The sequence below is a fragment of the Tetrao urogallus genome, assembly GCF_951394365.1.
Source record: "Tetrao urogallus genome assembly, chromosome: 1".
NCBI classification, from domain to species: domain Eukaryota; kingdom Metazoa; phylum Chordata; class Aves; order Galliformes; family Phasianidae; genus Tetrao; species Tetrao urogallus.
The window spans coordinates 155,354,933-155,382,049 of record NC_136813.1 but is presented as its reverse complement, the minus strand read 5'-3'; the positions used below and the strand labels follow the sequence as shown (position 1 = coordinate 155,382,049).

The following is a 27,117-nucleotide window of genomic DNA, read 5'->3' as shown; positions in this document are numbered from 1 at the left end:
TGAATAGGCAGCTGCTTCTTTTAAGCACTAAGCCAAAGTAAGCAAGTTTATTCAGACACCAGCATTAGTGTTACACGTGTTTTTGAGGAACGCTCATGTAACTCCAGCTCCTTGGAAATCATCTTTTCCCCTTTCCGTATAGCTTTGGATATTGGAATAAATGCATTTTGTTATTTTCTCAGCAGTGTAAAATCCACATAACCATACTAGTCCCTAATTACAATTTTTTTAAGAACCAAAATTCAGTTAATGGAAATATACTTCATTAATAAAGCTTTGTATTCCAGTGAGCCCAACCAACCTGTCTCAGTTTAACCTTCCTGGACCCAGTATGATGCGTTCAAATAGCATCCCTGCACAAGATACTTCTTTTGATCTGTATGATGACTCCCAACTGTGTGGCAGTGCTACATCCCTAGAAGAGAGACCGCGTGCAATTAGTCATTCGGGTTCATTCAGGGACAGCATGGAAGAAGGTAAGACTGAATTATTATTTGAATCACCGAATAGGCCCCAAAATCATCAATATTTCTTCTACAACATGAAAGCTTAAATAATTTTCTCATTATAAATAAATATAAACAAATATAAATAAATAACTATAGTTATTATATTATAAATAACTTTGTGTTCTTTTGAGCTGGACTGACAGTACTTCCTTACCCTACAGCACAGACAGATATTTCCCTAGTAATACAGAGTAATCATTCCTATATATGTACTTTACTTTTGGCCCAGAACATTTTAGGGAAAGGTAGCCATTCTTGGAAAATTATTTTATTCTTTTTGTATCCAAATTTGAAGTCTCTGAGCGTATCTTAACTGTGATTTAATGTTTTCGTAGTCCTACTTCTGCATTTCCTTTTTTTTTCTTTTTTTCTTTTTTTTCAAATTCTAATGCCACCATCTTGCTTTTCTAACTCTTCCATTTAATCTGATCTCTATTTAATCTAATTTCTTTTTGGAGATTAGTCTTTCTGGTTTCTCTAGTGCTATGCACAACACCTAGAATTTAAAGATTATTTGTTGGTTTTGTTTTGTTTTGTTTTGTTTTGTTGTCCTTTTTTTAACCACAGAGCATTTAACAAGTCCTGATTAAATGTGTGATAACATTTTCTTCTGCTTAACACATCTATTAAATCTGATCATTTGCAGAATTCCCCTAAGTACAAAGTTCTCACATATTTTCATTTTAAAAATGTAAAATTTAATGGAGCTTCATTCTAGAACATCATCTCTTCTGTCTTGCTTACTGCTAAATGATAACAATACAAATGATCTTTATAACAAGAAAATTAAAAATTTTCCTCTGCCCCCAAAGCTCACAGTCAAGAAATAAAGAGGAGAAAAAGAAGTCCTGGGTGAAATAGCGGACAAATAACACTTTTACTTTTCTATTCATTCTTCTGCAATTTAGATGATGTGTCAGGAAGACATCTGGGTATGTAATACTAGCAGTAGGGTGCAGGACAGATTAAGCTGTGAGCTGTCAGTACAAAGAGGATGGCTGACTGCATGGAAGCATATCTCATAATTCAAGGACAGAGGTGGCTATGCAGCCTTTGCTGAGGAAAGGGGGAAATGTCAAAGATAGTGGTGGACGAATAATAGAGAAAACAAGACAAACAGTTGTGCATTAAAAAGGAGGTATTAAAACTAGAATTTCAATAATCTGTCATCGGTGACTTTGATGAAAGCTTTTTCACTGTTCACGTCTCATATCCAGCTGGAGTGGATAACCGTGATCAACCTGAGTAAATAGAAGTGAATACTGTGCAGCAGTAATTAACAGCTTTAAGCAGTTCATGGTCATTAGAGAATCACATTAAATTGTATTGTAGGAAGGACAAATGTCTGTTATTCAAGATAGCAGCTCTAAGGAAGGTTTTAGTGAAACAAGTCAGGTAATGGGTAGAGCCACTGAGTGCAAGGACGGAAAGAAGCTTAGATAAGAGTTTAAAACCCGAGATTGAAAATCAGGGGTAGACTGAAAGCAATAGGATATCAGTGATGACCATATCTTTGTAAATAATTACGTAGCTACAAAATTGGATTTGAAGTCTATTCAGCTAATCCAAGCATTTTATATTGTCAGTTTGGTATGCAGGCATGTGCCAGATAGAGAGCTATTTAAGCAAAACAGTATATTGAGAACAGCAGAGCAGGAAAATTAAACACATTTCATGTGAAACAAAAATGAAAAGTATTAAAGAAATAAATGGTCTCCTGCAAAATTCCCTGTTAGAGTGTCTATTCTCAGGAGAGTCACCAGCAGCAGAAGGGGCTATTTTGTCACAGTTAAGTTTTCACTTCCCATTTTCAGAGAGGTCAGGAAAAACTTGAGGTCGAGTCTTCCAATCTTCATTCAGTGCTCTTGAGACTGACTCTGCTGATGATTAGTGGAAGTATGTCACTACATCTTGCAGTAGCCCCTTCACAGAAACTACAAATGCCATAATGCACTGGTCTGTGCTATGCTGAAGGGAGAAACCAACTGAGAAGACCCTTAGAGTTCATCCTGGGGAATGAGAACTGGTTTGCTGAGAACAGTCTCTTATTAAAAATCAGTTTGCTCAGCTTTGGACAGGTACATAAACAACTCAATTTCTGGTTTCTACGAAGAGTGTACTTATAAGATGATTTGTTGTCAAAAAAAAAAAAGAGAAAAAGAGAAAATATCAATAGCTCTTCTATACTGGTAACTCATAATAACTGTTCTTTGTGGAAAATTGGTTCTCATTTTAAAAAAGATGCATAGTAATTGAGCTTATTGAGTTATTGGGGTGTTCTATGCTTGCAATATTTCATTATGTTTTCATTTTTTTAAAGTACATGGGTCCTCGTTATCACTTGTCTCCAGCACATCGTCTCTCTATTCTACGGTGAGTAATGATGTTTTAGAAAGTTCTGCCTGCCTCTGCTCTTCTTCATTTTTTATTACACTTTTAACTTAAACTTTAACTTACACTTGTTTAACTTACACTTAAACTTTTTTTAAGGTTTAGAAGGATAAAGATTGCACTGGAATAAAGCAGGAAGATTTATTTTTAGTGTTGGTGTTACTGTTATGCTATTTTAAAATGCATTATTTCCATCTTTTTAAGTGATCGATATAAAACTGCTTAAAATCACCTACTGTATATTTTGAAAACTAGAAAGAAGGTAATAATCTAGAACTGTCACTTTGGGAGGGACTTTATGCTGTTGCAATTGATACTCTTGAATGGTTTAGACTTTTTTCAAGCTTTTTCCAATTGTACAGTTTACAAAGTTGTTTTGTCCTGTTACTGTTTGAGGTGTACTTTAAAAAAACAAAATTGCTTCAAAATAAGGGAGACAGAATTTTCAGTTTAAATTTCTATTGATCTGTGTTGAAAATGACAATATTATTTCCAATGATAAGAGCATCTTTAAAAAGTCATTAGTCTTAGTTAATTAGATTATTAGATTATGTAATGTTAATTGTATTCTCCTGTCTCAAGCAGAAGCTATTTTCTATTTTACTATTGTTTTAGTATTTTTTTTATTTCTTCTGCATAATTTGTTCCTCCAGTATTCTACTAACAAGAAATCATCCAGATGGGAGGAGTTAAACAAGTTTCTCCATTCCCTTGCTAATACAAAACAGCTGCTTTGCAACTTATTTGCAAACCACAATTACATGCTGTAGTTGCACCTGTTTTGTACAATGCGTTCATGAACAGTCTCCTCCTCACCACATTTTCAGGAGTTGAGTAGTGTTCCACTGCCCTGGAACAACATGGGTTCCTGTGCCCTAGGCCAGCCCTAGTTCTAGCCTGGGAATATCCAGCCTCTGTTGGCTGATGCAGCTGTACCTCTTGTACAGCTGGTAGCACTTGTCCCAATACTTAACTTGTGTTAGCCTGGAAAGTGGGATGCATCTATGCACAGAATAATCTAACAGCCTAACACTAACAGTTAAACCTCATGGTTTAACTGGTAATTTTCATGTAAAACCAACTTTAACTTCTTTATCTAACATAATGCTGTAAGCCAGTGAAATAGCTTCTGAAAACTTCTGGCTGTAAATTCACATTGCAGCTAAGCCCTGCTCCTTAAATCTTGGATTATGTAGACAGAATAATAGAAGTTACAGAAAAATCTGAAAAGGGCAAGGAAAGAATTAGTATGCTAAAATTACTAGAGTTGAGCTCCAGGGATGGTTTTGATTAGAATTTCTCCTACTTGATCCCTTTGATCCTGTGAAAAATGTAAGCATTTTCAGAAATTAATCAAGAAATGAGGAAGAAGCGGAGTGGAAAGATGGAAGATAGACAATCAGTATAAAATCATCTGGAAGTATAAGAGCTATGATTCATTTTTCAGTGATACCCACAGTGCCCCATTGCCTCCAGAAAGGGATAGCTTCACAGAATTATATTCCATGTAACTCATTTTCAGTTATTACTAGATTCAAGGAGGATACAAGAGCTGGGTGCTCTGCCTTACTTTTGCAGGCCAAAATCACTCAGTGTGAACTCCAAAGCAGCTACCTTTCCATAAACGTGTCAGTAAAAGTCATTTATCAGACTTCAAGCATTGCCTTAAGCCTTGATGCTTCAGATAAAGTATGCAATAAATATCAAGATCTTTACATACTTTTAACAGAGGACAGCTGGAAAGCTTGAACATGCTCTCAGAAGATTGTCTCTTTGAAAATTAGAATATGAGATTCAGAAGAGATGCTTCATGATTTGCTATTTTTGCAATGAATAAATCTAGTGAGACAGATCTTTTAGTATTTTCTATATGTATTGGCTTTTTTTCTGGGTTTGCAGTTGAGTTTTCAGAACTTACTTGAATAAACTGGGAATCTAGCTTATTGAGATATACTTTACAGATTAAAACATTTTGTTTCACAGAAAAGTATACCATGTGGGTGGATATAGTAGACTCTAGGGTTGAAACACTGATCCCATTTTGACAGTGAGTACATCTAGCTCTCCAAGAGGCTGAAGAAAGATGTGTGATAGTGTAAATTATGATAGGTTGTCTCCAGTTTTAATCTCCTGCTCAGTAGGTGAGACACCGCAATTTGCACATATTTAGTTAATTGCTCTATTTCTCGCACTGCCTCTTCAGCATTAGCTACACTTAGAATCCCCAGAATTCATTAGCTGTGCTAAGCCAAGCTTAAAGGAGAAGAGTAAGGATATGTCATTTGTATGTTAATATTCTAAGACTTCAAAAAAAAAGGAAAAGATTACATTTCAAGGATGAGATGCATGGATGCAATAGAGAAATACAGGAACAATACTGCTTCCTTTTAGAGCAGAGTTTTGAAGTTGTGAGCCTATGACTGAGAACTAGATTACAGTGATGTCAGCATGAATTCCTAACTGAAAACTGCACACTTCTATGTGGGTTTCAGATCTCATTTTATAAGTTATAAAACACCCAGAACCCCTTTTCTCTTTCATCTACTCCTTCCACTCTCCATTAAAGATGACTTGTGGCATCTGCCTCTATGACTTCTGAGAGAAAGCCAAAACTTCCTTTGTATGCTGAGGGAGCCATCTGCTAGCAACATGCAGCACTTCTCTTGTCAGTGGGACCACAGTGATCTGAGGTCACTGGCAGTTCCAGCAAAAGATCACCAAACCTAATTTTTGTTTTCTTTTCTTGGCACGGTAAACTTTCTTGTCTTTCTTGATCCTCTAATGGCTTTTCATGCATGACATGTTTGAAGTAACATTAATGGGAATAGATTTTCAAAATTTTCTGTAGGCAGATCCTGTTTTTGTGAGTGTAAATCAGAAAGCCAATGTCAGGATGTGTCACATCAGTGCTGACAAATAAAACAATCACTACTCTAAATCATTCCCATGTGGTGATGTGGGTATTACAGTCGTTTCAGCTAAGTGTTGCACAAGGAAATATCATAGCATCTCAGCCTTTTTGTTGGCAATTAACACAAAGACAGGTACTGAAAAAGGACTATTCTAAGTCTTTTACTCACCAACATTAGGTAAGGAAAGAAAATGGTTCTATAATCAGGTAACAAAATTCTAGTGACAAGAAGGTTGTGCTTTCTAGAACCTCAAAGACAAACAAGCAAACAATAAAAAAGATGCTACCTGACATCTGGGAAATTTCCTAGGAAAGCTTACCTTGGGTTTTCCTACACTTTTTTAGTTTTTTTTTACATCTAATTCTTCTACCCGTTTGTTTTACTCTTCCACCTAACATCAGACTGTTTCTCTGAAGTTCAGCTACCTCAGATCATGGGGTGCATTGATTTCCAGTGCACTCATTTTGTGTTACAGAATAGCTTCTTCTCTCATGTTACATCTTTACTTTCCATTAGAATCCCACTGAAGTGAGATCTTTCTGTCTGCCAAATGCCTCCTAAATTAATCCACTCCCCTGCTTACAAATTCAATGACTTTTATCTTAGCAGGCATCCAAAGGTATGCTTTGTAATGACTTAGTTGCTTAGCTTGTTGAAAAAGGCTGCTAAATAAATAAGAAGCTTGGCATCACTATATGATGTAATACATAAAAATGTGGAAAATATGTAGAATTATTAAGTATTATTAATAAATGTAAGCTAAAACTTTAACATGCTTTGATATACTTTAATATTCTGTATGGAAGAAATTACCTTAAACTACAAGGAGCCCTCTCCCCCCACCTTATCCTGTATATGTTTTACTGGTACGCTGCCAACTTTTCTTAGCAGGGATTAGTCTGTTAGGATTATTGCACAGTATACAGTTAAGCAACTACAGTTACAGGAACCATAATATTCATTGTGGTATAAAAGTTCGTGTGTGGAGATTTAGGTGCGTTCATTGACAGCATAGCAAGTTTTCTTTCCTTTGTTAGAAATGTAGCTGCAGTTTACAATTCTGTTACCATTCTTCCTCTGCCCCTGGTTTCATCTTGTCAGTATGCTGGAAAACTCTTTGGGTTCTCAGCTGGAGCCTTTCCAAGTAAGTTAAAAAGAATTCCATTTACTGTTTTTACTGCATATCTCCATTAAAAGTAAGGGATCTGTGAAGCTATTCATTTCACTTTAGAGTAGCTGGTGTTTATTTTCTATCACCTCAATTATGTTGCTCTTGTTTCTAAACCATTTCTTCTTTGTTTTCTTCCAGGCAGAAGAAAAGGCACATTCAGAGGTAAGAACGCTTCTTCATCTTTGTAATTGTGTATTTGTTTGGTATTTCTTAGAAATGTATTGTTTATCTAAACTGAAAGTATGATCCGCTGCACTAAAAGGTGTTTTCTGAGCATTGTGCTGAAGGATTCCTGGCTGAGGTTCTGGAAAGGTAAAAAAAAAATCAGTAAGAATCACGCTGCTGAGCAGAAGAGTTGTAATACATCTGATCTCATACTTAAAACCACTCCATACTGGGTCTAAGGGACTGTGCAGTTCAAGGTAGCTCCGTGTACTTCACCAGAAAAAGACCTAAAATGTTCACTTTGAACTTCCATCGCTTACACTTTGCTGCATATTAAATTTCCAAAACTGATCATTTTGATGAATTTCGGAGAAACACAGATGGGTTTCAGATATAAATCAAACCTGACATGGAAAACAGCTTCTTTTTCCTCACAGTACATTAGAATGAGTGACAAGAGTGAGTCAGCAGCTGAATACAATTATAGTCTTTCTTCATGCAAAGTTCTGTCGTATTGAAAGGGCACCAAGGAATAGCAGCAATAAGCTGCAGCACCAAGGGGTGCATGTCCACTTCCCAGAGCTGCATGTCTCCAGACTGCATTTATTCTGCTCTTGTTTTTACTATTGTGATCAGGCAAAAAGTAAAAATTTAAAAAAAGAAAAAAAAAAAAAGTACAAAAGATACTTTGGGAAGATTGAACAAATAAGCATATTTGTCCTTGATTACTGCACTATTTTTCAGTATTGAAAAAATACTTGAGATTTTCCTTGAGATTTTCTAAGCTCCTTTGTCTGATAGTTAAATCAAACGAGTTGAAAAGATGCATCATAGCTCAGTAGAGTAAATGACAATTCCCTGTTTCATTTCCCTTCATAAAGGTCTGTATATAGTGGTGTAACAACATTTATGAAGCTTTCTTAGTATCTAGATATGCCCTGTGAGATCTGCATTTCTGTAATCAGGGGATTCTTACTCAGGAAGCTTGAATTATTGCTACTGAAAACCAAAGACAATTCTTGGGAAAAGAAAAGGAGAAGGCCAGAATGGAAAACAGCTCAAAAATATCTTTTATTCTGAGCCAGTGCAAATTATTTAATTACTTTTGTATCATTGGCATACAGAAGCTTGTTTACCTTTAAAGCATGTACAGTATTCCCTGTTGATTTTCACAGGAATCGTAAAGTTAAAATATAGCAGTAGTCCTTACAGTGAAAGTATTAGTATGAGAATGTCATGGGTTCTGTTTGCTAGGATGTCTGTAGACATTTTACTTCTCTAGTTTGCAGTAATTCCTTTTATGTCTGAATGTGAAAGGGATTCAAAGTGAAACTTTATGCTGTGCTTAAGTTCAGTGAAATGCCTGGAGTCTCTATAAGATCTCAAGTAGAGTCAAATGCTCTTAAAATGATATGCAGGTTTCATGCTTGCTATCTAGCCTTTTTCAGCTTTTATTAAGGATTATGTTTCTTGTAAAAAGGATACAGGAGCTTTGAATGTAGTTTATTTCTACATCAGCGTGTATATTTAAAGCTACATTTTATTTTTTTTTTTGTGAGCTGACCATAGATTTTTTGGAGAAAAAACAAAAAAAAAGATAAGATTTAGAAAGGTTAAAGGTTGCATATTTGAATCAAATGTCATGCGGGAACTATACTGTTAAAGAGAAAATACATATATAAATATATAGCCACATCGCACCTAACTTTAGACATCTATGAAATAATGTTCTGTGTCAGAGGTTGCCATTGAAGCCTTCTTCATAACGGACAGTGGAGGAGTATCTTTTGGCACTTTATTTTACATCTAATGCAGACATTCAACACGTAATTGCATCACACAGCTAACTTCTGGCAAGGTGAATCTTTGCAAATTTGTATTGCATAATTTCAGGCCTCAAAGAGTCAAACACTAAAGATATGTTTGAAGTCTACACAGTTTGGTAAAAAGAAAATATGTTGTTTGCATGTGCAAACAGGGAACTGTACATATGAAGTAATGAAGCATTTGCTCACTTGTGTTCCTTAACTGCAATCCTAGCAGGTGTATTGCTTAAGTGGAAGAAAATTTTTGGAGTAGCATTAATTGCTTGCTTTTATTAATCTGTATTTCTTCACAGTTTTGAGATTAAAATTAAAAGTTAAGGTACTGTTTAACACAGTGATCACACATTAGTGATCTCTTAAGAAAAACACCAAGAAAAATTCAACTGAAGTCAATTGCTGAAATACTAATGGTAGCCTTTTTTCCATCTAGCAAATTCAGAAACTGCGGAGAGAGCTTGTTGCATCACAGGAAAAAGTTGCTACTCTTACATCTCAACTTTCTGCAAATGTAAGTATTTCTGCCCCTGCTGAAAAATACTGTCAAATAGGTTAATAACTTCTATTCAATTCAGGTTCTGAGATGTGATCCAGGATACTTTTACTATTGATTTATCCTGGTGTTTTTAAAATGAATTGTTTCATTCACATCCACATCTCCTCACCTTCAGGCAGAAAAAAGTCTTACGGTCAAACACAGTGGATATGGAAGTTAATGTTCTGAAAAGGGTAGTGGTTGTGATTTCTCTCTTTTTTTTTTTTTTTTGTCTGATGTTGTTACCTGTCCCTTAAGATGAAATTTGAAGTGTTAGATTTAGTGTCTGGCAATTTTAATTGGATTCTGCACAAGTAAGACTGGCAGATTGATGCTTCATGACAAAAGTATCAATCCATTCTACTTAGATTGTTAAAAATCATTTTGAAATGTATAGAGACGGGCTCAATATGGACCAGGATAAATAAAATACTGTGGCTTAACAGTAACATGAAACACTCTGTTCCATTACATGTCATCCAAACTACCAAAACTAAAGCTTATTAGAGATCTTGAGCCATAGTAAAATTTACGTCAGTGTTGTTGGTATTGAACTGCCAACACCAATATGCTGCTCCACGTCTTAATTTGAAAAGAAACATTTTTTTCTGACATATAAAATGATACAAGCACCAAAAGAAAGAAACAAACAAAACAAAAAACAAAGAGCTGGGTAGAGGGGGGACAATCACCTTTGTCTCCCTGCTGGCCACCCCTTTTTTAATGCAGCCCAGGATACCATTGACCTTCTGAGCTGCAGGAGCACACTGCTGGCTCATGTTCAGCTTTTTGTATGCTAGGAGGAAAACCCTGAAGTAAGGAGACAAAACCAAGGAAAGGGCATGAATTGAAGATTTTGATAGAATTTATGATAGTTAAATTTCACAAAGATAAGCATAATACAGACAGATGTGAACAATATAAAATTATACATAGAATTTACGAGCTTCAGTAACTATGCTGATATATAACCAATGAAGACTGGACATTTCATAGAAAGATCCCTGGTTTAACTTCCAATAGTTGATATGATAATTATCAGTTATCAGTTGATAATATGAGTTATTGAACATTTTATCAGAAAATAATGCCAGATAGGGAACGTGAGCTGCAGTCCTGTCTGGCTGCTATGGCTTCAGATGATATTAGCAGACAGTTACTGAACAATCTGTTTTATAGTGATTTTTAAATGCAATTCAGGATATATATTTGGGAATTTATTGCCAGCATGTCCATCCAGTTTTTTGGGGTTCCTTCTATTATGTATTTTAGAAGTAAAATTTTAATCTTCATCTCTGCCAGGCTGGACAATTCTTCATTTGCCTGAGAGCAACAAACTGAAGCCAACAATGAGAGATCTCATTTCATTTCAGGCTGGAATTTTTTGTTATCCTTTCCCTTTGTAGAACCGAGCAAAAAAAAAAAGTCTTTCAGCCATTTCATAACCATCCTCTTTGTGTGTTTTTTCCCTTGCTTTGCTACAAAAGACACTTCATAGTGCAAGTATCATTAAAGGACCATCAGAATGAATTTTGACCTGTTTGGTCAAGCCTTTTCTTCATGTACGATTTTATACCAGAATCTGACCATTTGGAAGTTAAAGCATTTCTTAGGCATTTGGGAACCTCTGATGAGACTTTACTTACTCGTTTTCATTTATTATTCAGGCACTGTTGGACTCGAGTACTATGCTTGATTTCAGCTGTTTATTTCATTTGATTAACCCCAAAGTGTTTTGCCTGCATGTGATTAAATCCATGCCAGGCCCAGCTGTTATTTGGACGCTTAATTTACTTTTTTTTTATATATATATTCTGGCTTTTCCCTGATGTCTCTTTCATTGTTGCTGAAGGGCAAATCTCAGTGCTAATTAAGAAAGAGCTGTTTTCAGTGCTGAAAGTGTTCAGCCAGCAGACTTCCTATGAGACTAATCAGCTCAAATTCCAGCAAGCAGCTTGTTTGGAGGGCCTTTGATCACTGCTTTTTATACTGTATGAAGCTGAAGGATGTATGCTTACCCATTGTAGTAGAGTCTGGATGCTACTGGAAAGTGGAGGGGTTTTGCTGGCTAATGCTTGTTTGGCCAGTCCTGCAACCAAACAAGAAGACAATAGCTAGTAGTGAAGAAGAAAGGTCAGCAGTCATTACTTGCAGCCAACCAGACCCCGGCACCCTCTCACAATTCCTCCCATTCAGTTGTGTCAAGTGGGAGGACATTTATTTATTTACCTATATTTTACAAGCCTGGACTCAACAGGTCAAATGGGAATGTGCATCAGCAAAGTCTTTAGATATGCCAGGGGTCTGTTCAAGATAGCCATACATCTAAGAGCTGAGGTATTTGGGGCTTGGGAAATGCTGTATATCAAATCTGTTATCTTCACATTGAAGCATATATCTCCTTGAGCGTGTGCCTCTGACTTTCCAATGGGAATTTCAGCTATAAGCAGAAGTCAAAGTTAGTTGATATTTGTCGGATCTAGAGATTAAGAGCTGTATATTGTTTATGTATCTAAGATGCATAGTGTTCTATGCATCTATAAAGCTGGACATTTTGCTGGAACCATACAAATAGGTATCCCCAAGACTCCTGAATAAATAAATATTTGTTACTATGGGGGAAAATAGCACAGTTCATTACAAAATTGACACCTTGTATTTCATAGGATAGTGTTCCTTTGTAATAAACATTTAAAATAATGGCCAGTGTGATTGAAGGTTTTTTCATGACTAGTTTTCAGTTGATGGACCTTTGAATTATTAGCAAATCAAGACCTGTGGTCTCAAATCACCTGGGGAAGATCCATTATTATCTTAATCCAATTGCATTTAGAATGCAAAAATTACAGTGTGCTAGTCTGAGGTAACGTACACTATCACTGGGTAAATTTTACTAAGAATTCATAATTTTGACATGGCTGTCATTCTCTAGAAACTGTCAGACAATAACTTCATAGTTTCAATGACCTTTAATGACATTTTCAATGATGCTCTTTGTTAATTGTACTTTATTCGTGTAAAGTATAAGCTGAGGTTGTATCTATGGAATAGAAAATTACTTTGCACAAGCATGCATGATTAGGTACCAAAGGACTGCAGTTATCCCAATACAATTGTGAGAAATCAGAAATAGCAAAGCATAATTGAGCAAATGATTTCTCTTTTCAAACCTTAAATACCCATTTTTATTTTCATAGTAAAGCAGACCCATGGGTCATCAGCAGAACTACAGATTTTGTTATGAGGCGGTCAACAGAAAGCCCCTTTAGGTTCCTGTTAAACACATGTAGAAAAGACACATTGGCTGTAGCTCTGTTTTAGTGCATCTGCTTTGTCTCTGTGCTCTGGGACATTGCTCATCATCTTCACGACACAAAGTTGGGAGGGAGTGTTGAACTGCCAGAGGGCAGAAAGGCATTACAGAGGGACCTGGACAGACTGGATCGATGGGCCAAGGCAAACTGTATGAGTTTCAACAGGGCCAACTGTCGTGTCCTGCATTTTGGTCACGACAACCGCAGGTAACCCTACAGGCTTGGGGAGGAGTGGCTGGAAAGCTGCCTGATGGAAAGGGACCTTGGTGTACTGATGGACAGTTGGCTGAACAGGAGCCAGCAGTGTGACCAGGTGCCAAGAAGGCCAATGGCATCCTGGCTTGTATCAGGAATGGTGTGGTGAGCATGACTAGGGAAGTCATCCTGCCCCTGTGCTCGGCACTGGTGAGGCCTCACCTCGAGTACTGTGTTCAGTTTTGAGCACCTCAGTACAGAAAGGACATTGAGGTGCTGGAGCAAAGCAAGGAGAAAGGCAGAAGGGCTTGTGAAAAGCTTGGAGAATGTGTCCTATGAGGAGAGACTGAAGGAACTGTTTAACAGTCCTTTTTGAACTATGTCTCTTTTTGTACATACTTGAGACTTTACTACCAGCTATGTTTGACAAATGTTAGCAACTCTTACAGAAGCATGCCAGTCTCTAGTGGGAAAATTTGCTAAGCAAAATGTTAAGTCTACTGCTGTATTAAAAGAAAGAAATTGTCATTCTTTAGGAGTGAAGATGCTCAGTTAATCCATTTGTGGATATAAATTAGCTGTTTGTGAGTTATCTTCCTAAGTGTATTATAGTCCCTATGTTAGAAAACTTCACTTATTATCATTCTAGAGACAGAAAAGTGAAAATAAGCATTTTCTTTTGCTTTAACTATTTGGTATTGTGAAAAGAGATTTGATTTTATGGAGTTTCATGAAAAGTGAATTCTCACTTTCTCTTTACTGTGAAAGATGGATTACCTTGTTGATTTTTTTATGACCACTTGCCCTTTTTTGCCTATGGAGCTCAATATAAATTGCAACCGCTAAAGAAGTGATGTATTATTTAGACACAGGTTAGAGGGTGAATAATGTTAGAAACAGAATGAAGCTTATTTTATTAAATCTTTGGTTCAGTTTCAATGTACTGCTCTTTGAGGAGCGGGAGTTACAGTTTTCAAGATTGTCTTTGATACGCCTTTTTTCACTTATACATATAAATATCATGTTTATATTTTATGTAAGCTCTATATTAATTTCATACATAAGGACACGAATACACACACACCCATACGTATATGTAATCAGTATAAGAGAAAGAGATCAAGCAATGACCTTCTGTACAAAAAAACTGCAATATTTTTGATCCTTGGGATTCTACTGGAACGTTTTATTTGGAAGCCTAGAACTTTCCTTTTAAGATAAAGCACTTGAATTCCTCTGTTGAATTGTTCACTAATTGAAAATAATCACTTGCGGACTTCTATTTGGAGCAGACTTCTGGTCAATATATCAGTAACTTCAGGCAGGACATTAAATCTATAATTCATTGCAGGCAGAGGTACTGAAGCTAAACTCCTTGGGAATTAGAGAAGCCCAAGGAACACTGGGCTCACTTGGCTGCTACACATAGCCAATTTGGTTCAGTCTGAGTTTAAAATTGATGCAAGAGGTTTGGAGAAGATAAACTTGGAGGGGGAAAGAGTGTTTAAAAAAAAAAAAAGAAAGAAATAGATCTGGGAGAAAGCCCAAACTGGGAGTGCTGAGTTTTATGAAGTATTGTTTGTCCTGCCAAAATGTATAGAGCATCCCACAATTTCTTTAAGTTTTACAATGCAAGTAAGACCCATTACCACAAGTAGTAATGTCTTCTGTTTCTTTCACAGGCTCACCTAGTAGCAGCTTTTGAAAAAAGCTTGGGAAATATGACTGGCCGTTTGCAAAGTCTTACAATGACAGCTGAGCAAAAGGTACGTTTACCAGAGAAGGTGCTGTAATGAGGAATGAAGTCGGCAGATTATATTACATTTTTGTTTAAAAAAAACTGAAGGGAAACAGAAACACAGGAACAGGTGTGTCAGCAAGGCAGACAGATCTTTCCTTAATGGTCGTTGCAATCAAATCTTCATAAAGCTCCAGGAGAATTAAACTCTGCACATCAGGGTTATCCAGACAATATCACAGAATAGCTTGAAGATAAAATCTTTGCTTCCAGATTTTAATTAAATGTATGCATTTCTAGGATTAATCCATACTGAAAGATCCTGTAACAAATACCAGTCATAGCCCAGCCTAACAACTTTGTCAGAATGAGAGCAGTGTGAGAAGGGAGGGACTCTAGGCAGAGAAAAATGCTTTCATTCATTGTTAACGCAGGTTGGGTATGCCTATTCACTTAGAAACAGTTTTGGTTTTCCAAGTGCTGCTCTGACTGTCAGGGAAGAAACAAGAACCTGGTAGCTAATAAATTTAATGTGAGGTTTTGTCCCCAGCTGAAGATTAAGGGGGTTCTTAGCACCTTCCAGTATTGAGCTTTTGTAACTGTCTTCTGCCCTTAGTAGAACACTATCCTACAAAGTAAGGGGCCTCAGTGAGCCAAACTCTGAAAGAAACTATATATCAGTAAACTGTTTCTCACCTCTAAAATCAGTGTACCTGTGTATAAAATAAAATTTTGCAGTCTGATTGAGGACCAACACATGAAACATTGCAAGATGTAATGTGAACTGGATAGAAAATAAAAATTTTTTTAAAAAGCAAAATTATTAAATAAACAAATAAAAAGATTTAGTTCAAATTAACTTTTTACAAAGTATAGTTTCCCTCAAATATTTTCTTTCCAGAAGAGATTAAATACTTTGAAACAAATCATCTCATAAGCAAGCTTGTTCCACCTAAGGTTTGTAACATCCCTTCTTTTCTTTTCCCTGCTGTTGAGATTAAATTCCTTTAATCTTCATTACATAAATAAGGGCTGGAAGGAGAGGTTTTAACAAATCAGTATAAAAAACTGTTTTTTAATTAAAATCAACTCTGCATTTCAGTACAGAACTTCCTGCACTGAAGTAGAGTAATTTCACTTTAAATTACAAGACTGTCACTGTTAAACAGATTTTTATGTAATGGAATTATTTATTCATTTTTTAATATTACTGAAATTACACAAATTTAGATTGAGTTTCAGCCACTAAAGACTAGCCTCTCATTCTGAAAGATATAAAAGATACAATCCAAGTGGTTTTAATGCCTCTTGCCAATAAAGTTTTTGTCTTTTTCTTCACTTTATAAAGAGTATTCAACCAAGACTCCTTTTAGATCAAATTTTATATATAAAAAAGGATTTCTTCTCCTTAGGGATAACATGATCACACTGCATAGAAAAAAATACAAAATTATACATTAGTTTAATATTGTTAGAGAGATCCTACTTGAAATTTGTGTCATCCTTGTGTTCATCCTGGCAGTCTTACGGTACTTCAGTTTGATCATTCTTGTCACTTTTCTTGGCTTTGATGAATATTGTTCTTGTGCCATATATTTCCGGCTCTCATTTCCCTTCCCATAGGAATCTGAGCTTATAGAGCTACGGGAAACCATTGAAATGCTGAAAGCCCAAAATTCTGCTGCACAAGCTGCTATTCAAGGAGCTCTGAATGGCCCTGATCACACCCACAAAGGTAGGCTTGTGTCACAATTAAAATAAATACAGTTTCTCTTCAGGTGAAAAAAAAAAAAATTAAAAAATTAATAAATTTTTAAAAAGGCTGATCACTACGTTCCTGTTGTTTTGGGGGCTCTGTTGCAAGGGCAAAGTGGTTCTGAAGCAAGTTGTAGGCATATTTGTGGTATTTCCATGGCTGGAAACCTTGCCTGTATCTCCTCTTTGCTGAAGAGTTCTGGGAACCTTGTCATCTCAGAACTGGGTGGCCAGGCATGGCCTGTCAAGAGATGTCAAGAGTTAAACCTGTTGCTGCAGTTTTATATTGAAGTAATCCCAAGGCGCCAGTGAAATCTTAAGGCAAAACTTTGTCGTACTTTGGAAATCCAGCATAAGATGTAGCACTGCAACTTGTTTTAATCATTAAGAGACAGACTGACAACAACTGGTCTATCTCTTCACAAGTTGCCAAAGCAGTGCAGAACAGGCCTTTTAAACTCCAGATTCTGAATTAATTTGTCATGTGGTTGGCGGATGTTATGTGATAAATATGCACCTCACAGGTGTGTACTGATGAACAATAACAAAGTAATCACTTGCAGAAAAAAAAAATAGTAGCATCATTCATTTTTTAGAGCATCATTGATCTTTGCTTAAAGAGGTCATTATTTCGACGTTTGTCCTGAAATCATTCCATTGTATGAAATGCAACTTCTTGAAAGTAAAAAATAACTTAAAAAGTAATATGCTTTGGTATTAGTATGTTTTCCAAGAATATATTTCAGTGATTAAATTATAGATATTAGAAACTTTTAAGAAATTGAAACTCAAAAGTCTCACCCACCATTTTAGCAATCTCCAATTCTTATTCTGTTTCATTTGTTTTAAATGGACCTACCTGCTTATTTCTCTCATGGTATATTAGAAGGAATTCTGATTAGGCCATCTACAAGTTATATAGTGCCTATACTGCTCAGAGAAAAAATAAAAAAAATCCTGTAGCACATTTGATGACTTAAATAATCCATCTGTAGCAAAAGCTGCTTTGCAGTGAAGTTATGCCTGCGTAGATCGCTGTTCATGGTCGTTGCCCTCATGCCTTCCCATCCAGAGAAGCACATACATATTCTGAGTACATCCCCATTGACTCCCATTCGGTTTCTCACAGGCTGCAGTAGGTTGGATACAAGCCACGATAAGAATCAATGCCATTTATGTGCATTTAGGCTTCAGTGAAGGAGGGTGGTGCTGTATAAATACAAGAAAAATTACTTTGAAGTAGAGTCTATATCACCTTATATTTCCTAGTTAGATGGCTTTCAATGTATTTCCTTTTTTTTCTTTTTTCTTTCCTTTTTTGTTCTTTGTTTTTTTTTAGATTTACGTATTAGACGGCAACATTCTTCAGAAAGTGTTTCCAGCATCAACAGTGCGACAAGCCACTCCAGCATTGGCAGTGGTAATGATGCTGACTCCAAAAAAAAGAAAAAGAAAAACTGGGTAAGTGCCCAACGGTTCTAAACCTATCTTTTATCTACTATGTCATTTCCTATGCTGTGTAGCATACTTGGCCCATTTTGTCTACAGTATTTGTGTTGGGCCAGACAGATGCAAAGCGATTCACTTGTGATACATACTGTGGCACTACTAGCAAACTAAAAATTGTTGAATACTAATGGAGATTCATTTGCATAAGTCAGGATAATTTAAAAAATATATTAATAATAAAAACTGGAAATGACCTTAAAATATGTTGTGACCTAAAATATACATGGACCATGTTGAAATCCCACTTAATTTTTCTTCAGTAAGAGTTTGACTCAAAAACTTGACTCAAATACATTATCTAGCTGTGAAGGGTGTTGAAATCTGTTAAGAATTATCATGTAAAATTAGTATGGTGTTTAAGAAAGTAAGATACTTCCCCACAGGAACACACAAATACCACATGGTACTAAGGATTTTATCAAATATTTTCAATTAATAATCAGAAAATATGTTTTTGTTGCTCTAGAAGTATTACCTGCGTAAACATTTGTTTTAAAGTACTGATCAGCCTTCATTCCCTTGATTTGTAATTCCACACTCTTTCATGTTTCTGCAAGGTGAACTCTAGAGGAAGTGAGGTGAATATGTACCATGGAAAATTTGGCATGCATCTATGAAGAACCCTATCTTGGCATGATTGCTATTTATTTTGGCAGTAGGCTTTTATACCTCCTAAAAACAGATTATCTTGTTTGTCTTCTCAGTTTCTCTTCATTCATTTTAATCTCAAAGTTTAGACTCTAGAAAGGGGGAGTGTAGCCAAAATCCATTTCTTTCTTGTTAGATTTCATGATCTGAAAAATAGAAAAATACTTAAGCAATATTTCTCTGGTCAGTGGTCACACTCCCCAATTACATCATGAAAATAAAATGTATGAGTACCTCATTTTTTATGTAGAGGTTTGTCATTGAGTTTTATACGATTTTAAATCAGAACAATTTCCTGAAAATAAATAAATAAAGCAACATATTTCTCCTAAGATGATCAATTTCTGTACTTAGATGAAGGTATCAAATAATGGGCTAGTTACAATTCAGTGTAAACAAAACTGTTCTCATCTTGGCTCCTGAAATAAATGGCTCTTTGGCTATTCTGTCCCTTTTCAATACCAGCAAAGCTTCTAGAGAAAAAATGCAATGCTTGTATATTCAGAGATCTTACTGTTCTAAAGGAAACGGCAGCACAGAGTAGATACGTTTCAGCTAACGTTCTTCTTCACAGTTCAAAAAGGAAATCTTACATCCCAACTTAAGTCTTCTCGTTCGTGGTCCAAATCATAGCATTGAAATGGTTTGACCGTTCAAATTTTAGTCAATTGGCAAACCTAATAAATTGGACTTGTCTATTGATTTCAGCATTTAGGAACACCAGGATCTGCCTGTACCTAGATGTGAAGTGGTTATTTAAAGCCATCCCTGGAGGGGAATGCCATGAGAATGGGATTCCTCTGGGGTCTACTGGCTTTAAATGAGCACCCCTCTCTCCCAGAGCTGCACCACTCAGTCCTGCATCTTTTCCAAAGACTTACGTTTGCGCTGTGCTGGATTAATAAATGAAAAGCAAACACTGTATCATGTTTTTAGAGATACCGTGTTGCATATGTTAATACCTTGCTTCTGTATACTGACCTCAGGCAGTAGCTAGGATGGCATCTGCAAACTAACTCTTCAAAACATGACCGGCATGCAGATTACTGAGATGAGGGAAATAATCTTGATCTGTGTTTATTTTCCAGCTAAGAAGCTCTTTCAAACAGGCCTTTGGAAAGAAGAAGTCCACCAAGCCTCCCTCGTCCCATTCTGACATCGAAGAACAAACAGACTCATCTCTTCCTTCATCACCCAAATTACCCCACAGCTCAGGAGAGTGCGGGGCAACATCACTGAAACCGTCACAGTCAGCTTCTGCGTAAGTCTCTTCTCCCTCAATATCCTTTCTTCCCAAATGGGATGAGCTGTGAAGACCTCCTCAAAGTGGCCAGTTGTCGTGGTCTTTTAAACCCTTACTTCATCCATTTGCCAGGTTTACTCAATTTACACACTTATTTTTCAGCAGCTTTTTCTTAGAATATTCTCTCTTATTTTCACAGTTTTTATTCGAAATCATCTAGCAGTACAAATCTCTTTAGAAATGAATGCCTCAAAAGTTTATGCTGTGCTCTTCCTACACTATTAACAACTATGTTCATCCTTTCTGTTCTTGCTTTTTCTACTATGCAACTACTAATTTATATCCTTTTTTAAATCAATTTTCCCTGCTTCTTCAACTGGAAATTTTTTTTGCAGGATTTTACCTTTTAATTTTATTCTGGTCAACATCTTCACTCTGTCAGGGCTGAGAACAAATCATCAATCAGAAGAAGCCATCTCATTTCTTCACTGTGAAATCATTGTGTTCTTGCCATTGTTTCTGTTTTCAATACATTCTTATTGAATTCTCAGTTCCCATTCATATTCTCCTACCTTTGTTTTTTTTTCCTAATGCCTTTAAATGTAATCCTAATTTTTTCCAACATGGGTAAATTATCCTCCATGAACACTCACTCAAGCGTATACAACTGCCATCAACCTTCCTCTTCTTGCTCTGAGGGTAACCAGTTCAGAACTATCCTTGCTTAGAGCATGCAGGGAATTCTCTTCTTGCGACTGATGGCTGAAGTTTAGAGTAGAGTTTCCCTGTGTTTGGTATGCACCTTTTTACAATCAACTTTTGATAGACTGTAAGGATTTTTATTACTAGGTTTAGGCAGCAAATATTTGCATAAAAGAAACTGCTCCACAATAAATGTTTTTCATTTCACACATTTCATGCAGCCTATTAAAGAGTAACTCATCTAGATGTCTAGTTTTATTAGGCATTTTATGTGAAGCTCACACTTTTATGGCTTCAGGTATATGTGTGTATTTGGGGAATAATTTCTGCATTTTGTACCCTTCAGTCTGATTTGCTATCAACCTTAAAATCACTAGTAAAAGCCTTAATAGAAAGTGCTTGAAGTTAAACACGACACTGTTCTTCAACAAAATTATCTATTCATGATTCACAGATCTGCTTTCATAACCTTTTCTTTTTCTTCCAACTGTATCTTTTTGACTTACTGTCTAGATGTCCTGATCACTTGGATTCATCAAGAACAATACTACGTGTCTAACTTTTTATCCCAAGCTCTTCCCATAATTGCTTAGGTTTCCGAGCCTTGTCTTCCTAAACTCTGTCTGTTTAATGGCCTTCTAGTTCTTTGTCTGTAACATTTCTGGACACTGATCTTTTGGATCATTTTTTTATTATTGTGAGCTTTCTACAAAGGATATAATAAGTTCATTTTTTTACATAAAATATATTTCTACGGATTAATTTTTTTTCTGTCATATGGACAATTTTACTTTCTTTGCAAGACTTTTTTCCATTGCACCATTTAAAATTCTATTGTCTTTCGTAAATGTCAGCAGTTGCTGTTTAAAGATGACAACTTTGTTCCCTTCACCCAAAATAACCTAATGATTTGACAGTCCTGCAACTATCAAAAGAGAGAAAACTTAAAATTATTTAAATTATTTATAAACATTAAAATTTTTTTTTCTGCAGATCAGAATTTTGCCTTTTTTTTTATTAGTTTTTTTTTGGTGAAGCCTGAATATCTTTCTGAATTTTATAGATGTAATAGCTGCATGTTGAAGAACTGCAAAAAAAAAAAAAAAATTGTTTTATACTTTCTACTTTCTGCTTCCATTCTAGACAGCATCTTTCTGATTTTTTCTAGAACCATATCCAGGCTTTCTGCTTAGTTTTATCTACTTTGAAGATGTTTGTCAAAGTGTTTTTTTTCTACTCCTTCTCATAATATACTGAAAAAAGTCCCAAAAGAAAATAGTGAAAAAATATTTATCTGACTTCCCAGCTGTCAAAATTATTTTACGAGCTAAAATATGCATTTAAATAAAATTTCATTTTTTATTTTGTTAGTGTAGGTATGAGCACTCCAAACCAAGAATTGTGTCAAAATAGTTGGGGAAAAAAATCCTAATATATGCTGCTTTTTTTCTCATTCTGCTCACATTTAAAATATTTGTGCATGTTGAGAATAACATTCTTTCTTTCTCTTCTTCAGTTTGCCATATTTTTTATTTCCGATGAACTTCATCATCTTCCATTTGCTTGTAGTTTCTTTACATTTTTTCTTGCTCTGAGTTTCTTGTTCTAAAACACTGACTTTACTTTCTTCCGATTGCATCTGTCCAATGCGTGTGTGTGCAGGTCCTCTCTAGGCTGGGCACCAAAGAAAAGGCAAAATGGTCACGTGGTCTACAGGCATAGATCCCGGTAAAACTGAGTGTGGGGCATGGAGTTGTGTACCCAGCTGCTGACCTGAAAAGTGCTGCATCTTCTCCTCCAAAATGCATTTGCATGCATTTGGCGATTAAAATTGACCTCTGTTTCTTGTTTGTCGTATTAGTAGTAATAATTACAATAATAATAATAATACTTATCGTCATAAAATGTGTTTTATATTTAAATTGTTCTGCAAATATTAACTGTTTAAAGTGTCAGTAATAAGAAATGAATAACATTTGGTGAACTGGCTGAAAATTTTGCATAGTGTAACAATGGGTCCAAAATTCAGTGTTCTATTTTGTACTGGTTCTGTTATGCAATGGATCTGGGTGTGATAGACACACAGATACCAAACAATCTGAAACAAGATTTGAAGAGTTGCTGAATGCCTCAGCTGGTCATGTTTTTATCTTTTCTCATAATATAATGTTTTTTTCCCTTAAAATTAATACAAAAAGTAATCACATGGTGACTACTTTTAATTCTGTATTCAAGGGGGAAAAAAAAGCTATTTAAGAAAAAGCACCTTTTAATTTAGACATTGTAGGTTTCCAAAACTGTAGGAAAATGGATCAATTAAAACCAATGTGGATTAAAATCTTCTGGATAACAAATCAAAAGCGGAAAAAAGTTCAAAGCAGAAAAAAAATTGTTTGTGGCTTAAAGATAGTCAGTGTCAGTAGCACAGTTTGACCGGCATACTTCAGTTCTTACTATTAGTACTTAGAAAAATCATAACCTTTACACTGAAGAAAAGATCCAGAAAAATCAAGTTAAAGCTCATGGGTGATGCACAGCCAAAAAGAGATTTCTGAAAGGTTTTTAAGGATTTTATTTTTTCACCATATGATCTAACTAAAATAGAAAGGTATAAAGCAAGCTGATCATTTCATCTGGAGGAGGTTTTTCCCTTTTTTAATTTGCAATTTAAGCCTTTTCATGTTTTTTTGATAAGATTCTCTCTTCACTCATAGGGTTTCACCAGCAGCAAGCATTTTCTGTACTTTGATGTTTAGTAATGATACTGCTTTGGGGGGAGAATGTTCCTTTAATCTCCTGCCTGTCACCTGCTCCTTTTTAGGATCTGTGAGTGCACAGAGGCAGAGGCTGAAATAATTCTTCAGCTAAAGAGTGAGCTGAGAGAGAAAGAGCTAAAATTAACGGACATTCGTCTTGAAGCCCTCAGCTCTGCACATCATCTGGATCAGATTCGGGAGGCCATGAACCGCATGCAGGTCAGTGCAGCAGCTAAAGTGATGACAGGGATGCACACCAAAAGTATGCTTGGTGTGTTTCCTTTGCTTTGTTTCAGGTAGGTGTTGATATGCAGCAAACTACAAGATTGACTGTGCTTCAAAAGGATAAGTGTTCAACTTACAATGATAGTAGTCCTAGCATTTATATTATCAGTTAAAATGGCTGCGAGAGATGGAAAAATATAAAATCCATTATCTAAACCCTGTATCTGGTGAAAGGTGCATGACAGATAAGCAGATCAAGAAGTGATTTCTGTAGATCTTTAAATGCTTTAGCCATGGGACAATATGTGCATATTCTCTCTTCATATCTAATTCCTAACCTAGTCATGGCTTGCAGAAGCAAACTATGTAAATTTGAACTATATTATTGTATCCAGCTTCACTCAGTTTTCACTACATTATTACTTGTGATACTGCTCCAACTATTTCCTGAACACATTTTACTATTTCAGAAGACTTTTGCTTTCATGTGGCTGAAAGGATGCAGAAAGAATGGCATGCTTCAGTGTGGCATGGAGCTCTGTGGGACTCAGCTCTGTGACTGACTTAAAATGGTCTAGAGCTGCATGCTCAGAAATATCCATAATGTTCACACACTGGGATATGAAGGCCTAAACAAGTTGAACTTCCCCAGAGTAGAATTTGACATAGTTTCATGCCTCCAAAGCTTTAATTTCACCAAAACTGGGCAGAGGTAACTACTTCAGATGCTGCCCTTTGTAATCACCAATTCTTCTCAAGTTTTCCCAGTCAGACAGACAGCCACCTAGGAGATGACAGACTGACATTTTGGAGGATGGGTGGGGATTAGGAAAGGGGAAGACTAGGATTGATGAAGAAGATGTAAGAATGCTGTGTGAATTCTAAGCACCGCAAAAATCTGAAGCTCTGCTAAGAGCTGTGTGATTAGTCAGTGTGTAGTATGGAGCAGATTAAAATTACATGACTTGTTTCACCATAGCTCCTGATATGATCCCAAGGCTAAATGGTGCATTCACTTGTTTCCTTCTGTCAATGATTTTCTGTTTTGACCCTTCTATTTCACTTTTTTCTCACCTTTGCCAGTAACATCTTTTTATTTTGTAGCAGTTGCATTTTTCTGTGCTGATATCCTATATGATTTACTTGTATAATGTGGCTGAACAGCCTTCACGATAAGACTTCTAGCAGAGCATTAATGAATCAGGAATTAAATTTGATGTGCAAAACAGTATGCGAGAATAAGCCATTGCTTTGTGCTGTGCTTTGTGGTGTAACTGAAAACTAGCTCTACCTGGTACCAAGCTGTTGTCAGGCTGTTTTCATTTTATTATTGCATTTTATTATTTATTATTTCATTTTATTATTATTATGTAGTAATCACCTAACATCACAGCAAACTTAGTTAAACAAAAAAAATGTCCTAGTTGTGCTGATTCATCTGTCATTGTGTATTTTCATTAGAGAGGGTTTGCTGGCCATTGCATGACCAATCCCATGTCTGAATGATCAAGAAGTCTTATCTGATAACAAGGGAGGTTATGAAACTGTTAAAATATCAATTTCTAATTGTTTATTTTAAATTTTCTTTCTCCTCTCTGAAGAAGAATATTTTACCTTCAGTGGCAGTAATCATTTTCATGACTTTAGAAATGTTGATATATCTAAGATTTTTCTAATAACTTACCTAAGTTACTTGGCAATTAAAAATAGCTTCTAAAACTGGGAGTAGCTAAAGAATTTTCCACTGTACTTGAACTATGGTCAGCTGTACAAGAAACGCAGAATCTTGGAGAATATGGTGTTTTTGACATATCTTGAGGCAAAAGCTAGAACAATGTTGTAGGATTTTTCCGGTCATTTCAAGTGTAAGGGCAGTCCACCTTTCACTCATTGAGTTTATGCTTCTGATACATGCTGCAATTAAACTGTTGAGCCACCTATCTCCTTCAGGTGAACAGCAGGCACCAGAAGGAGCACTGTCGATTTTCTAAAAGAATAAACTTCTGTGCTTTTATGTTGATTTCTTTTGAATACAGAATGAAATTGAGATATTGAAAGCTGAAAATGATCGTCTGAAGGCGGAGACTGGAAATACTGGAAAACCTGCCCGGCCATCATCAGAGTCTTCAAGTAGCACATCGTCTTCTTCATCACGGCAGTCGCTAGGACTTTCTCTGAACAATTTAAACATCACTGAATCTGTTACATCAGGTAAACATATTTTGAGCACATGCATGAATTTATAATAATTTATTAGTTTTCATCTTCTTAACAAGCGTACATGAAAATTAAAATGCCTCATGTCACTCATATGAACATCAGATACACGTTCAGTAATGGAGATGAGGAATAAAGTTGACAGACATTTCTGAAAATAACAGTATTGACAGATTCTCATGTCCATATGGGACAAATATCAGTGTAGTACATGCAACTTTCCTTATTTATTTACAAATCTCTTTGGTCGTCTTCCTTAACATCCCATTTGCATGTTGAGCAGAAGGTGGTCTCAGCTTTATTCCTTACACATGCTTTATGTGATACAGCTAGCTAGCCTGTGTTGGACCTAAACATCATTCATCACAGGAGCTAAATCCTGCCTGGCCTTATTAAGTGCTCATTGTCTTCCATGAATGAGAAAAAGCAAGCAGAACTGTGGTGTACATCCTGAACATTAACATTTCATTATTTTCCATGCCACAGAGTTTATGACAATAAGTCTTCTACATTTGTTTTGATAATGTAGCCAAGAAACAGAAGTGCTGCCTCTAACATTAGAATCAGAAGCACAGCAGAAGCAAAGCAGCACTCATTAGCATAGAGTCCACAGAAAGGATAATGTAGTCTCTGGAAGCAATAAAAATGTGGCTAATAACTGTAGAAAGAGTCTAGGCAAGACTACAGCTGGGAATGAGCCAAACTGCCTGACTGTAATTTGGGTTGGCAGCCAGGCATATTATCTTGCCAGTCATTAATTACATGGATATTTAAATATTTCTTCTGGTTAGCATCAATTTGATATGAAAATCAATATATTTTTATCTACATTCCAATCTATTTTTTTAATCCGGTACTACTTTTTAGTATGTATGAAATCAAATTGGACCATGATATATAAGGAAGTGTTGTAAAAAACAGATTGTCCCTGCTCACATATCTGCACACATAAATAAATAAATAAATCCTTTTTCTTTTTTTCAGAAGGGTAGTTTTAGGAACTCTTTTATAATAGCAGCTATTAGCACTTTGTCTCTTGACTCTTTGTCTAGATATAGGAAAAAACTAGACATAGATATAGGAAAAATATTAGCTTGTGTAATACAAGCTTTATATGATTTTGTCTTACTGGTTCAAGATGTTTTTGTAGCATGTAAAGTAATTACTTTTGGTTGTAAGAAATTAAAGAAACGTTAAGAGTGCTTAATGAGGAGTGGAGGATTTCATTTGATTAGGAATCCAGCCTTCTTGATCATTGAAGGTATAATTTTATTGCTGTGCCAGAGAACTATGAAATGTGGAAGCTTCC

The 27,117-nt window shown here is 35.8% G+C and overlaps 1 protein-coding gene across 2 annotated transcripts in view; it reads left to right on the top strand.

Moving 5' to 3' along the window:
- NAV3 (neuron navigator 3) overlaps positions 1-27,117 on the top strand; it is a gene marked incomplete at both ends in the record, with an annotated part of 252,259 nt that overhangs the window by 211,406 nt on the left and 13,736 nt on the right. The window contains 12 exons of one of the 2 annotated variants that reach the window (XM_079541742.1): positions 288-476; positions 2,830-2,882; positions 7,122-7,145; positions 9,405-9,482; positions 14,698-14,781; positions 16,377-16,488; positions 17,848-17,969; positions 18,575-18,595; positions 19,754-19,926; positions 22,273-22,338; positions 23,432-23,585; positions 25,628-25,802. In XM_079541742.1, coding sequence (XP_079397868.1) covers positions 288-476; positions 2,830-2,882; positions 7,122-7,145; positions 9,405-9,482; positions 14,698-14,781; positions 16,377-16,488; positions 17,848-17,969; positions 18,575-18,595; positions 19,754-19,926; positions 22,273-22,338; positions 23,432-23,585; positions 25,628-25,802 — 1,251 coding nt within the window. The remainder of the gene's footprint in view (positions 1-287; positions 477-2,829; positions 2,883-7,121; positions 7,146-9,404; positions 9,483-14,697; positions 14,782-16,376; positions 16,489-17,847; positions 17,970-18,574; positions 18,596-19,753; positions 19,927-22,272; positions 22,339-23,431; positions 23,586-25,627; positions 25,803-27,117) is intronic. The other variant, XM_079541743.1, reaches the window with a different exon arrangement.